Genomic DNA, 15,018 nt, shown 5'->3' with positions numbered 1-15,018 from the left:
ACAGTATATTGGGGCAGTCAGGACTAGAACTCTGTCCCTTGATTCCCAACATTCTCAAGCCTTTTCTGTTGTAGTTAGTCAATGCTCATTTTACAAGTGGAAAAGGCATTTCTGTTCCGTCATCCCTACCTACACCAGGAATAGGGTGGGCATAGTGCCATACTAGTACTAAGATGGTCCAGGGAAGGACAATAAGAAGCAAAGAGGTGCCATTTGAGGCCTGAGCTCTCTCCCAAACCCCCTGGCCTCCTGCCCCTTGCCTCAATAACCCAGCTAGCCTCCCCACACTCACGTGCTTACTGACGCTCCCTGTTTTGGCCATCAGGTGCGAGAGAACAACAAGGCGACGATGCTAGGCCGGATTTTGTGTTTCATATTCCGTCTCGTTCATTTTTCCCTGAGCACCGCAACGATGACATTGGCCTTCGCCCTCTTGGACCTCCCCCTGGTAAGCCTGAGCTTATCTAGGAGTGTATGCGCGTGTATGGAGGGCAAAGAAGGGTGGATGCTGGGTGACCAGTTTTACTGCATGTCCTGGGTTGGATTCAGGAGCCAGCTGTGAAGGTTGGGGGGGGGGTGCCTCCAAGAGTTGGTTGACACCGTCATTCAGCTTGGGCCAATTGAGGGGAGGCAGCAGTTTGGGGAGTGTGGCGTGTGGGCATCTGGGCTGTGATCAGGGTACCTGGCAGCCTTTCTCCTTGCCAAGTCTCACAGGGGCATTTCCCTTTCAGCCTATTCTCCGCCCTTTGACTTTCGGGGCTATGATGACGAAACATCTGACGAGAGTTGCAGTGATTTGGACTTTGGCGATAGCTGTTTCTTCTCCCCGATTCATCTACCAGAACTTGTATCTGATCAGCCTCGAGTGAGTAAAGGAGCCTCCAGGAGGCCTGGAGCCCTTCCAACTCTTCTTTCTCCTCTTCCCATTCTCTTTCATAGGACTCCAAATTCTCTAGTCTAGATGGAAGCCTGCATAGTCACCAAAGATTCTGGTGAAGAAGATAGAAAAGGTTTGCCCATCATAGGCATGGATTGTGCCTTCATACAATTAAGTAAGCAATTATGACACGCCTACTCCACGCTAGGCACATACTACATTATCCAAGGATGGCAGAGTTAGAGGGGACCTTCCAGTGCGTTTGGTCGAGCACCCTCATTTTACAGGTCTTCATCCCAGGGTACTTCAGTTCAGGCTACCAAAGCAAAGGTCACCGGCCTCCCCCCCAGAGGATAGACCTCTTCAGCAAGCAGAATGGGGAAGGGCATCAGGGGTCTGTGGGCAGCTTAGTGCCTCACAGGGAAGGCCCAATGGCCATTTTTCTCTTTTGCCTGCTACTGGAGATCGCCTAAGAGGTTCAAATGAGTTTTATAGACTCCTGCACTGATGGCTTTCTGAGGAGGGGGGTGGTGGTATGTGTTGGGGTGAGGAAAGCTACAGTTCCGAGCTCTGGCTGCTACAGTTATGAATACATTCTGAAGATATGTGTGTTATGTTGAGGGGGTACTGACTATATTAGCCTTCTGTGTACCCTTATTTATCTCAGTGGGAAAGTCATCCCCAATTACTTTACATTTTTCCTTCCTACATTTACCTTTGGACTACTGTTACAAGATGGTGTATCACTTATAGGTGTGAGGCCTGGTCATTATCAAAACAGACACTCCACTCTCACCCTGCCCTCCCTTCTCCTTCACTAACAGCCTGGGGCCAGCGCAGAGAGCTGGGGGGGGGGGCAGGATAAAGCCCTCCTGGGGAGGGGCACACCTTCAGCAGAGCTGGTGTGGGGAATGGTGCCCAGGCCCCTCTCTTGCTTATTCGGTGGCTGAACAGAAGCTAGCAGGGGCCTATTATGATAATGACCACATTGCTCATCATTCGCTGTCTAAGCTGACCAAGTTATTGAGCGAACAGCATGATGAGTGAGCGCTCCCCTGCCCCACACTTGTGTATATACTCACGTTGCCAGTGTGATGGATGAGCTGGGGCTAGCAACAGGGAAGATTGCTTTGCTTGGGCATTGCTGGCTGCTGAGAATAGCTGGATGGTCCGAGGGCTTCTGATGGCTCACAGGAAAGAGCAGGAGGTGGGAGGACCTCTGTCCTCGGCCCACTGAATGAGGAGGAGAGGATTGAGGGAAAGGGGTGAAATCTGCACAAAGAGGGCCCTAAAGTAGCTGGAAGGGCCTTCTGCTCTCTGGCGCAACCTGGAGAAACAGGCTCTAAAGTGGGACTGAGAGTTTCTGTACATTTGCTGCTTTACGAACCCTTCACACCCATCTATGATGACACCGGATCCTTGCGAGAACACCATCAAGAGAGATGGGGAAGGGCTGAGCATCCCAATTTGAAGATGAGACAATGGATAAAGGAGAAAGGAAATAATGGAGTCCAATAACAACTACCATGAGTTTTCACAGCACTAAGGGTCTATGGTGTCTAGGACCAGGGAGGTGATGGTATGCCGTTCTCTGCGTTGAGCGTACCGCAGCTGGATGGCTAGCTTCAGGTCTAGCCTCCCCAGTTTAGGAAGGATTGAGATAAGCTGACCAGTGCCAGGGGGAGGGCAGCTAGAATAAGGGAAGGGACTGGATGAGGTCATGCCATAGGAGGATAGGGAAGGGAACTGAGAATATTTATCTCAAACAAAAGAAGACTTGGGAGACAAGGTGGGGAGTGTCAGTGGGAAGATCTCCATTTTCCTGATGAAAAACAGGCCCGGAGAGATTAGATGTCTCGTTCACTCTCCCAGACCTAGTAAATGGCTTGGCTGAGCCTCAAATCCAGGTCCCCTGACACCCAGCCTGGTGTCTGGCATACAATAGGCACTTGTTGAATAGGATTGCGTTGAAGTAGGTGGTGCAGGTATCACCATCTTCTAGAGGAGGAAATTGAGGTTCACGGAGACGGAGGAACCTGCTTGGGTCGCAACAGAACCAAGACCCAGCTAGAGCTGGTTCCGAGTCTGAGGGGCTCTTCCTGAAGGTAGGACAGGTCTCCAGGGCATTGGTGGCTCTGGAGGAGGGGGCAAGCCATGGTTGAGAGGAGTCTTACCAACTGTCAGGTGACCAGAGCCCATTGGTTATTTCCCAGGGAGAACCTCTGGATGCCTCACCTCCCCGACATCCTAGACAGCGACTGGCTCGTGATGAAGCTTCTCAAAATCGTGATTTCCAGCGTGTACTTCCTGGTGCCTCTGCTGCTGTCCGCCAAGGCATTCCTGATTATGATCAGGGTGCAGTTGCTTACCATTGCTGCAGAGATGCAGTTTCTCGAGCTGGAAGACGTCGTCCCGCCAGTCCCCAACCGCAGGAAGACCCTCATGCTCCTCCTTGTCCTCGTTGTGGTCTTTGTCATGTCTTCGTTTCCCCTCAGTTTCTATGTGGCACTTATTGCCAGTGCAGACGCCAAGACCAAGAGTGCTGTGTCCTTTGCATGCCAATGGTTTGCCCTGATCAACCAGCACAACGTTCAGTTCGTGCATTGCGGGGTGGAGAATTTCGAGAACAACATCAGGCTTTTAGTGTCCGAGGGCCACGTGTCGCCGAAGGTACACATCCAGCTGGGAGATCAGATCCCCCAAATTCCCCGATTGCGCCCCCCAGCCCTGATAATTTCCCTGGAGGCCTGGCTGGAGCTATCAGAGTCCCTCCTGGAGCTCCCAGCTCAGGAGGCCCACAGCTTGGCCCAGGTGCCAACAATGGGCAACCTGTAGAGCAGAGAGGAGATGAAGAGCTTCTAGAGTTAGACATCCTCCCCTTGGCAGCCAGGGCACATGTCCGGGGGGCCTAGGGCACAGGACAGGGCGGGGAATAGGTATGCTTCAGGCCAGGGATCGGGCATCTCGGGTGCCGGCCAGCCACCCTCTCAGAGAGGGAACCAGGATGGCAGGCGCCCTTCATGGATCATAATCCACCAGAGATCCCCCAGAGAGCTCTATAGACCAGATTTACTCCAGGACTCTCTTCTCCACTCAGCTACCTACCAGCAAGAAGGAGAAGGGAGAGATGTACCACTCTGAGGAACCCACATGTGCCCCTCTATCCACCTTCTTTCCTGCTCCCCCCCCCCCACCACTTCTATGACCAGGACTCACCATCCTCTCGAACCTTTATGTTTCCTACTCTAGCCGGATGCTTACCCCTCCCCCTTCAGACCCAGGGGGGTGGAATCAGGTGGGAGATATCCTCCCCACTGGGGCCTTACATGTGCCCCCTGCCTGCTTTGCCTTGTGTAGCTTCTGCCGATCTTCTGGTTCCTGAGTCTTGGTCTCAACTGTAACTCACCTGCCTTCTTATGCTCTTTGATCACCCGACCTGATGTTGAAGAGCTTGCGTGGAGTGACATTTTTCCATCTTGTGCTACCCTCCGGTATTTGCATGTGCACTTGTGTGCTCTCTCCTGTGTGTGGCTTTCTCCTTGCATTCTACATGAATGCCTTCCTCCTAGTCTGCCCTCGCCCTAGTCTGCCCTCACCCCAGTCCACCCTTGCCCCATTTTCCCCTCACCTTCAGCCCTAGCTTTTGTGTCCCTGACTCCATCCTCTCCCCTGCCATCCCTGACCTGAATTCTGGGGTGATTCTAACCCTGACCATACTCCCTCCCCCGCACACACAGGCTGGCACTTACATAGACTGGCAGAAATTGCCTTCTCTTCATTCCCCTCCCCAGCTAGGTGCTCTCAATTCACCCTGACCTCCAATCCCAACTGTGTCATAGAAAAAGATATGAATGTATCATAGAAAGCTAGAAATAATGTTCAAGGTCATGGAGCCCAGTCTCCCCATTTTAAAGATGAGGAAACTGAGCCAGAGGCAGATGCTTGAGTTGGAAGTCAAAGTCTGTTTATTGCTGATGTCTCACGTGTTTTCCCCCTTCAGCCCTTGTGAATCTCCCTACTGCAGACTGTTTAACTGGACCCTGGAACTCATACCTTGCAGTGACACCGGGTATTTGAACCCTCTTTTTTGTCTGTGTTCTTCTTCTTGTGTTGATCCACATGCTCTTTAAGGCCACATAAGGCCTGCTTCCCTCACTTTGCATCCCAGTAATCCTCCCACCCCAATACCTGCATGATCTTCCCCAGTCCCAACTCCTTGCTTGGTACCTGGAGCCTGAGGTGACACCCAGTGGGAGACATTCCTGAAAAGGTAGCTCACGATGTCGTGAATTCCCTCTCTTTGTAGCCCCCTCACACCCCACTACACCCAGGTACTCCCAGCTGGTCTCCCCCTCCAATGCCTGGGGATGGGTGCCTGGGACCCTTGCCAGGAAAGCTCGAAATGTTGCTGGGATGCCACAGGTATATGAGGCCTTCTTTGCCCCAGGGTGTGAGGTCGCTTTGTTGCCAGTGCTCTGTACCTTTCCTGCCTTCAGTGCGCATTATTCTTCCCCTTTAACCCCTACAGATCTTCTGATCAGTGACCATTTCACAGGACATGCGGTCATGTTGGGCTCTGACACTTATGCCCTTATCATCATTGGATTGAGGATTTCTCTTGTTCTTGTACTTTGTGGACTCATCAGCTCAATTTTGCATTTAATCTAAGACCCCAAGTCTCAATTAAATACCACTACCTGCATGATCCTCCAACCATTCCCCATCCCAGCCTGGATCTCCATCTCCCTCGCCCCAACCTCAAGCATGCAGATACCACAGATCCCCATTAGATATCTCTGTCCCCCAAATAGCAACCGTCCCCCACCCAGTATGTTGACAACTTTGGCTGTTTCTCTGACCTTGAAAGGTAGATGAGAGAGAGAGAGAGAGAGAGAGAAAGAAAAAAAAAGAAAGGAAGGAAGGAAGGAGGAGGACTCCATGGGAGTTCTGGGGCCTTGGGTCAGATTCTTTCTAGAAAGAGCTAGGGCTCTCCAGCCTGCCTTAGCAAACCAGCCTTGGGTGAGAGTGGCACTGAGGTAAGAAGAAGATTAAAAGATAAACAACTGTTTCTGGTCCAAGACAGTTTCCCATGACAGATTTTCCCCTTGGCCTTTGAGGGCCACTTTAGAACAAGAAATGCCCTGCTCTCATTAATTCCTTTAGTCCAGTCTGGAGCTCCATCAATCAACAGGCCCGTTCACTGGGATATTGATGTGGGAAACATTAGGAGTGCAACAATTTCCCTGAGATTTCAGCCTTCTTTAATTAGATCATTCGTTCACAATTAATGGGGACTTTTTATGCTCAGTATTTATTCCCAGATAGAACAGGTAGGGACCATGTAGGGACAAAATGTGATATACCCTTTAGAGTCCATCTTCTCCAGGAAAGGCTTGGGAAGAAGTTGGTACTAGAGAGAAAGACCTCTACCTTCTGCACCTAACTGAACCGTTCCCAGGCCTTCTTGCCACGTGGCAGGTGGCCGGGCATAGAAGAGGGGTATAGGAATGGCCAGATATCCTGGCATCTATGTCCAGCCCAGTGAGAGGCGAAGAGAGACTGTCCAGAAGGCAGATGTGGGACAGAGCAGAAGGATTTGGGAAAGGGATCATGGCCACAGAAAGAGGCAGTCTTTCCCTCAGTCCCAAGCCTCACTAGCCTTTGGGCTGGGAATAGCCTGGGCTGGGGGAACCCTTTGCAGAAGCCTCTTTTTTACCTTGTGGCTGAATAATATGGAGGGGCTTGGGTCCTTCTTGCTGCTGCTCAGGCAGGGATGAGCAGCAAAGGCTAGATCCAAGCTAAACATTTTCCATGATGGAACTGCCCGGCTGGGCAGGAAAGAGGCGCAAATTGAGAGGCACAACCTGAGGGGTAAATTTCAGCACAATTCAGACCACGAAAAGCACAAAACAAATCATTTTCAAATTAATATGATTTTTAAGTCAGGATCTTGCTCAAAGTCCCTTCTTCAAGTCACCAATTGGTGGAGGTCCCAAATTCACGCATGCAAGTAACTCGATGACCCAAGTGGAGAGAAAGCTGCTCCCAAGAAATGGAGCATCAGAAGATGAGCAGGGCTTAGAGTCAGAACCTAGGGACAAAATTGGGAAATTGGCCAAAGTTGGATCTTCCCTCACATTCCATGTCTTCTTCTAGTTCCCACCTCCTCCCTTCTCTTCCTGGGTGCCTGTCATATCCCTTAACTTCCCGGGGCTGTGTTTCTCTGTTTCCTTATTTAAACTACTTAATGTTATCTATATTGTCCAGAGCTCTCCACAAAACTTTAGAATTAGTTTGTGCTACTGTGTTAAAGTATTTATTAATGTGAAATCTATATTGTAACTTAATGTAATTTCAATATAAAGTGTTAACACTTTTGCAGGGGACCATTGAAGACTCCAAAGTCTTCAAGACCCCTAAAGATGGCTCTTGAATGGTAGGATTGTAAGCATTGTGCCAGGCCTTGTGAGGGCTGCATTTGGGGGTTGGGGATTCAATATCCTCAGGTCTTAGATGTTACCAGCCTCGGCCTCCACTTGCGCGGTTTCGCCAGCAGCCCTGAACCGGCTCTAAGTCACTGGGCAGAGAGGAATTGTTATTTGAGAGTTTTGCATGACAAAAATAAATTCTAGTTCATGAACCCCTAGTTGGTAAAGCTGCTGTCAAGCCATCCCCTCTGAGGGAATCGGCAGGGGAATGAACCATGTATTTGTTCAGTATTGCTGTAAACTGTCTTTGTTGGAATAATTTTTGAAGTGTGACGTTTGTGGTACTTTGGAGAATGCCCTGGATGTGCATGTTTTAAATTAAAAATCAATAAACTTTATTGGGGGGAAACTCCCTTTCAAAACACTTGAGTGTATTTTGTCCAGCGCCATCTTGTACCTAGCCTTAGACCCTTGGAAGAGCCTTCTTCCTTGGTCAACAGGTTAAGAGGAGGAACACAGGTTTTTCCAAAGAGAAGTACTAGGAATGAATGACACTTCTTATTGGAAAGTTCTGGCTGACCCCAGTGGAAAGTATTCCCAAGGTTGTGGGTCAGCCCTCCTGCCCCACCCCACTCAACTCCCACTTTATTGACTTAGGGTAGGCAAATCTCCCCAGAGGCTAAGTAGGACAGTGGGATGGAGAAGAGGGTGCTGGGATAAGGGAGATAAGGGATAAGGGAGGGGCGAGGTGAAGGAGATGTCTGTGTATATCTACCAAAATATCCACTGAGAATTAAAAGGAAAAAAAATCCTTCTCTCTCTGGTGAAAAGTAAATATATATGATGAAAAATGGCACTTGGGACACCAGAAGTTCATGGGAAATAAAACCCAAGAAAGGAGCCAGCAGTAAACCCCCTACCCACAAATGCCCATGTTTATCAAGAGAACCTAATGCAGGAAGGCCAATTTGACTTCATGGGGATCCCCAAGACTTGGTGGGGTGAGACCGATGACTATGATGAATGAATGATGAAATATGGCTCTGGATGGGTATACTTTACTCTAAAGAGTGTCATGGAAAGAAAACCCCATGCTTATGATTTAGGGTACAAGTCACTAAAAAGTTTCATAATTGTAAGGCAGTCATAATCGTAAGCCAAAGCAGGGAGAAATATCTGTTGGACCATAAAGAAGGGAAATTTATATAGAGTAAGGGGGTTTCTGAATATGAACCAGTTCTCATAGGTACTTAAAGAGTACAGGAAAGACAGTAATGTTGGGTTCATAGCTGGTCACCCATTGGCCTTAGAAGTAGTTTGTATTCCCGGGGAGGGGACAGAGATTTCTTAAGTTACTAGTCTGTCATTAGATTAGGGGATGTGAGACAGAGCAGACACTATCTTTTGGTTGGCATTGGCCGAGATTTGTTGTAAAAGAAGGCAAAATCCAGGGTTTAAATGTGACTACCTGTTGGCACTGAAATGAAGGCTTGTTCTTAAATGGAGTTACTAATGTCAAGAAGAGAAAACCCAAGGTGCTTCCATCTATACCACAACAAAAAGTAAAGGGGATGGGGAGTGTCGGCTTAAGAAAGTGTGTGGAAATCCATGGCGGAGAGCTTTGGGGTGAAGATCAATGAGGGAGGTGGGAGAAACAGAATGGATTTTAGAATTGGAGTTAGTGGTCAGCCAACAAGCATTTATTAAGACCGCAGTATGTACCAGGCACTGTGTGCTAAGTGCTGGTGAAACTGAAAGATAAAAGATCCAAGAAGTTCTTGAAGAGCTCACAATCTGATGAGGAAGGCAACATGCAAACAACCATGTACGAACAAGATATAGACGAGAGAAATTAGCACTGAAGGGGGATTTTTGTAGGACGTAGGATTTTAGTTAGGGTTTGAAGGAAACCAGGGAACCAAGAAGGTAGAGATGAGGAATTAAGAAATGGACTGTCACTGTGAAGAGCCAGGAGGTCAGTGTCACTGGTTAAGCAGAATACATGGGGCGGTATAAGAGGTAAGAAGACTGGAAAGGTGGTAGAGGAGGGGATTAGGAAAGGATTTGAACATTGCCAAATAAAGTGGTTTGTAGTTGATCCTGAAGGCAATAAAGAGCCACTGGAGTATATTGACTTGGGGTTTGACATGGTCAGATCTGCAGTTGAGGAACGTCACTGAGTGGAAAATGGATTAGAATGGGGAGAGCCTTGTGGCAGGCAGCCTCACCAGCAGCTGTTGCAATAGCCCAGGTGTGAGGTGATGAGGGCCTGCATCAGGGTAGTGACAGTGTCAGAGGAGAGAAGGTTGCATGTATCAGAGATGCTGGAGGGGTAAAATCGTCAGACTTTAGAAATAGATTGGATATGGAGGGTTTGAGATAGTGAAGAGTTGAGGATGACAGCTAGGTTCCAAATCTGGCTGAGAGGGAAGATGGTGGTCCCCTTGACAGTAATAGGAAAGTCTAGGAGACAGGAGGGTTTTGGGGAAAAGAGTATGAGTTTTGTTCATCTTGAGTTTAAGATGTCTATAGGACATACAGTTCAACATGGCCAATAGACAGCTAAATACGTAAGACTAGAGGTCATCAGAGAGGTTAGAGCTGGATATATGTATACACATACATACATACATACATACACATTTGAGTATTATTATCAGAGAAATGAGCATTGAATCCATGAATCCACGGGAGCTGATGAGATCACCGAATGAATAGTATAGAGGGAAAAGAAAAGAGGGCCAGGGTGGAGCCCTAGGGTGACACTCATAGTTAGGGAGTGAGATCTAAATTCAGCAAAGGAGATTGAGGGGTGGTCACATAAAGTAGGAGGAGAACCATGGTAAAAATCAGTGTCACAGAAACCTAAAGAAAACAGAATGTTAAGGAGAAGAGGGTAATTGACAGTGTTGAAGGTAGCAGAGAGGTCAAGAAGGATGAAAATTGAGAAAGGCTATTGGATTTGGTGATTAAGGGATCATCAATAGCTTTGGAAAGAAAGAGCAGTTTTGATTGAATGATGAGGTCAGAAGCCAGACTGCAGAGAGTTAAGAAGAGAGGAAGAGGAAGGGAAGTGAAGGCATCAATTACAGGTGGCTTTCTCGAGGAGTTTAGCAACAAAAGGGAGGAGAGAAATGGGACAATAGCTAGCATGGGTGGAAGGAGCAAGTGAGGGGTTTTGAAGCTGGGAGAGACATGTTTGAAGGTCGTCGGTAGGTAGGGAGAGATTGAAAATATCTAAGAGAGTGGGGATAATCGAATGGGATCACTTGTACACGTAGAAGGGTTCACTTTGGCAAGGAGAAGGGTCATTTTTTGCACGTGAGACAGGAATAAAGGAGGAGATAGTGGCAGACAGCATCTGGGTAATATGAGAGAAGGAGAGGGGGAAAAGAGGGAAGTCTCAGTGAATGGCCTCATTTTTTCAGTGAAATATGAGGTGAAGTGCTTAGTTGAGTGGGTGGGAGGAGCCGAAGCCATAGGAAGCTTGAGGAGGCATGAAAATGTTGGAAAAAGCCATTGTGGATAATGCGATAGCAAGTCATTCCAGGAGGCTAAAAAGGATTGCCTTACCACAGAGAGGGCCCAGTTGATATTAAATAACATGTTTATAGTGGACCCGGTTAGCCTGGTTCATGATTTTTCTCCAGCTTCATTTGGAAGTCTAGTGAGCAAGAGCAAAGGGAGTAGATGGTAGGAGTAATTCAAGGCTGGAGCTTGGCAGGGAAAGATTGGTTATAGGATAAAACAACAAGGAATTCTAGAGAAGAGGACAAGGTGAAGTTGACCTGATTAAACAAAGAGTCACGATATGGAAGGGAGAAGAGTGTGGCCCATGTAGGGGTGATGACCTGGGAAAGGACTGATGGGTGAAGGGATTAGAAGTCAAGATGAGGCAGAAGAACAGGATTTGGGACTGTGAAGCAGATGGAGAGGTGGAATGACAATGGATTATGATCAGATAAGGGATCTTCAGAGTTCTTAGACATGGAAGTGACACATTTGTGGGTAATGACAAGATCAATGGTATGACCATCTGTGTGTAGTTGTAGGGAAGTGGGGGAAATGTGAGGTTAGGGTATTTGAAGGAGTATCAGTACGTATGTTGGACTTTCCTAGTATGACAGCAGAGAAAGACTGTGAGCCAGGCCCTAATATTAAAAAAAATAGTATATGTATATATGTATGTATGTGTGTGTGTATGTTATAGGGGCTGTCATATAAGGAAAATATTATATGTATATGTATATGTGCACATGTGTGTGTATATACAGGGTCCTAATATAAAGAAAGAAGGGAAGTGTCTTGGAGTTCAGGAAACAACAGCTAGTAGAATTTTGATTGGGTTGTAGATATGGATGGAATGAAACTCAAAAGAAGAGAGGTGATTGAGTGATGGTAATAGAGAAACAGCTTGGAAGCGGCCATGGGATGCAAAGGGGTATCTGACTACTCTACTTTAACTGGTCAGGGGAAAACGAGTGGAAGTACAGCTAGTACTGGAAAGGGTGGTCAAGGAAAGCTGTATCATCAGGAGGGATCCAGGCCTCAGTGAGAGTCAGAAGATGGAAGGAGTGGGAAAGGAAAGATTTAAGATGAAAGTAAGTTCGTTACTAATGGAGCAGGCATTCCAGAGAGCACTGCGGCAAAAAAAGGGTAGCTTTAGAGTGAGACATTGGGCCCAGAGTTCAAGTGAGGGGGATAGAAATAAAGGAGCTGTTGGTGGGGGAAGGAGAATGGAGTTTAAATCTCGGCTGAGGGTTCAGAATCATCGGGATGGGGTTGAGTATGACTGGCTTTGGAATACTACAGGTCACCTGGGTAGAGAGAGGAAATAGATGAGTTTGGGAAACAGACCACAATCCCTATATAGTGATAGGAGACTTCAAATATCTCTTTGTCAAAAACAGAACAGCTAATAACTTCTTGACTTGCCTTAATGATAATGTCATCCTTGAAAAGGTGGGGGAAACTCTAAGGGGAAATTCTATTCTAGATTGGGGAGGAACTGGGTGCCAGGGCAAAATGACGGTGACCTGGGGGAAAAGTGACCATGTCTTTCTAGAGACTGAACTCCTTAATGTTTTGCCTCAAATCTGTGTTTTGCCTTTCTTTTTATCCCCGGAACTTAAGCATGGTACCTGGCACGTAGTAGGTACTTAATAGATGTTTATTGACTGAAGCCACGATAGAGGAGAGGAAGCCCAGACACAGGCTAACATGCATCCTGGATTTGGGAAAAGCAGATTTCAAAAGGGTTTAGTGAGAGGATGGGCAGGACTAGAATTCTATAGGAGAAGTCTCAGGAGGGATGGGAGATGCTGAAAAATGAAATCGTAAAGGCATAGACGTAAATAATTTCAGTGAAGAGCAAAAATGTATCAAGAGACCAATGTGGATGCACTGCAAACTGACCAATCAGCTTCGATTTTAAAAAGAAATGTGCAGAAGATAGATGCAAGGGCAGGTAGCAGAGGATGAATACACAAGCATGCCATGGTCCTGTGAAAAACAGAAGTGGGAGGGCCTAAGTTCAGAATGAATTGGAGCTGGCGACGGAAGCTAATGATCACAAAAAAGCTGCTGCTGCTGTTGTTGAAAGCTGTATTGGGAGAAAAACAGTAGATCAAAGAAAGGTGGATGCTTGGAGTATGGGGCAAGGATAACTGGCATCAGAGAGAAAGCAGACCTATTAATTCCTCACTGTTTGCTTCTCATTTCTCTGCCCATGAGAAAGAGCTTTGACCTATAAAGACCAGGACACCAATGGCTAAGAAGGAGCTAAGTACCTGAGCTACAGAAGGAGAAGGTAAGAAGCCTCCGGCTGTCCTTGATAACTTCAAGTCCCCTTGGCCCGGATGAATCGTATCCTTAGGTAGTGAAAGGGATGGAAGATGGGATGCCCTTGATCTTTGAGAGATCATGGAAATGGGATGGTTGGTACAAGATGGGAAAACATCATCCTGATTGCAAATAAAAGGGGAGGGGGAAGAGAACAGAGTATACAAACTATATGGCAGGGAGCTTGGCTCCAGGTCCTAGGAAAATTCTAGAACAGATCATTAAAGTGATGGTTGGTGAATGTCTACAAAGCGAAGTGGGGATCTCAGTGTGCCACCATGGCTTTGTCAAGCTTTTGTCATGCCGGGCAAATTTTATTTCCTTTTTCGACAGTGTTGCTAACCTGGTAGCTTGAGATGAGCATGGTAGCTGTGGCTGATCTAGCTTTTAGCAAAACCTTTGAAAAAGCCTCTCATAATATTCTTGCGGAGACAGTGAAGAGACGTGGGTTAGATCAGGGGTGGAGAATCTGCAGCCTCAAGGCTGCCTGTCGCCCTCTATAATGTGGCCCCTTAATAAAAGGATCTGTTCTGTGAGGTTTAGATTCAGTCAAAGGGCTGCACCTGAGGATCTAGAGGGGATTTGTTCTGGGAAGTTTGGATTCAGTCAGAGGGCCACACTTAAGGACCTAGAGGGGATTTGTTCTGTGAAGTTTGGATTCGGTCAAAGGGCCATACTTGAGGACCTAGAAGGCCACATGTGGCCTTTCCACCTCTGGGTTAGATGATAAAACAATCAGATGCATTCCAAACGGGTTGGATAGGTGGCCTCAATGGTGATTTGGCTGGGTGTCTCCAGGGAAGGACCCCAGATGTTCTGGGGTTTGTGTTAAAGTGTTTTTTTTTTTTTTGTGTGTGTGTGTGTGTGTGTGTTTTTTTACCACTGACTTGGAGAAAGGCATAGATGGCATTGATGATATGCTCATTAAGCTTTCAGATGACACAAACCTGGTAAGGTCATAAAACACAATGGATGACAGGATGAGGATCCAACAAGATCTTAAGAGGCCACAATTAGTTACTGAGCTGAATTTAAGAAGACGAATATGAAAAAGGAGCAATATAAAGTCTTACACCTGGGTTAAAAAGAATCAGCAGCACAAGTACAAGACAAAGGAGGTATGATTAGACAGAAGTTTGTCTGAAAAAGATCTGAGGGCTTTAGTGGACTACTAGCTCAAGAGGGGTCAGCAGGGTGATGAGGCAGTTAAAAAACTGAGTGGGATCTTGGACTGCATTTTTTGAGGAATGTGGAGGTGAGAGTCTCACTATATACTCTGCCCTCATTAGACCTCATCTGTTGTAATGTGCTCAGTTCTGAGTTCCATAGACCAGGTGGACCTCAGTAAGCCATTTAATCTAGGGTCTCTCTTAGGTAGGACTATTGGCAAACCACAGCTTATAGAGAGGAGGGCAACCTGGATGGCAAAAGGCCTTGAGTCCATGTCATATGATTCTAGATCTCTAGGTTACCAAGTTTGACCTGGTCTATGGTCCTCAGAACTGGGCACATTACAACAGATGAGGTCTAATGAGGGCAGAGTATATAGTGAGACTCTCACCTGCATATTCCTGGAAGCTCAGCCCCTCATGATGCAGCCCAAGATTCCATTTATTTTTGTTTGTTCATTTTTTTTTTTTTTGTTAAAGAACTGACGATGTTTGGTTTGGAGCTTTTTTCAAGTATTTGAAAGGCTATCATGTGGACTAGATTCATTCAGTTTATCCCCAGAGGGCTGGCCCAAGAACCATGGATGGAAGTGGCAAAGAGGCCAACTGAGGCTTGATGTCAGGAAAAGTTTCTAATTAGAGCCACCCTCAGGTGAAATGGCTGCCCTGGGAGAGGGTGGGCTTCCCCACCTTGGACACTTCT

At 47.1% G+C, this 15,018-nt stretch overlaps 1 protein-coding gene across 1 annotated transcript; it reads left to right on the top strand.

Annotated features, from left to right (window-relative positions):
- Positions 1–3,096: 3,096 nt before the first annotated feature.
- On the top strand, positions 3,097–7,515 carry LOC110194747 (uncharacterized). Its single transcript, XM_078147785.1, has 2 exons — positions 3,097–3,547; positions 4,235–7,515. The coding sequence occupies exons 1-2, from the start codon at positions 3,104–3,106 to the stop codon at positions 4,460–4,462; spliced, it is 672 nt and encodes a 223-aa protein (XP_078003911.1). The 5' UTR covers positions 3,097–3,103; the 3' UTR covers positions 4,463–7,515.
- The last annotated feature ends 7,503 nt before the right edge of the window (positions 7,516–15,018 follow it).

This window comes from Phascolarctos cinereus, unplaced genomic scaffold (assembly GCF_003287225.1).
Source record: "Phascolarctos cinereus isolate Bilbo 61053 unplaced genomic scaffold, phaCin_HiC Scaffold_8;HRSCAF=390, whole genome shotgun sequence".
NCBI lineage: Eukaryota > Metazoa > Chordata > Mammalia > Diprotodontia > Phascolarctidae > Phascolarctos > Phascolarctos cinereus.
Note: the sequence above shows the minus strand (reverse complement) of the source record. Positions and strands in the feature narration are given on the sequence as shown.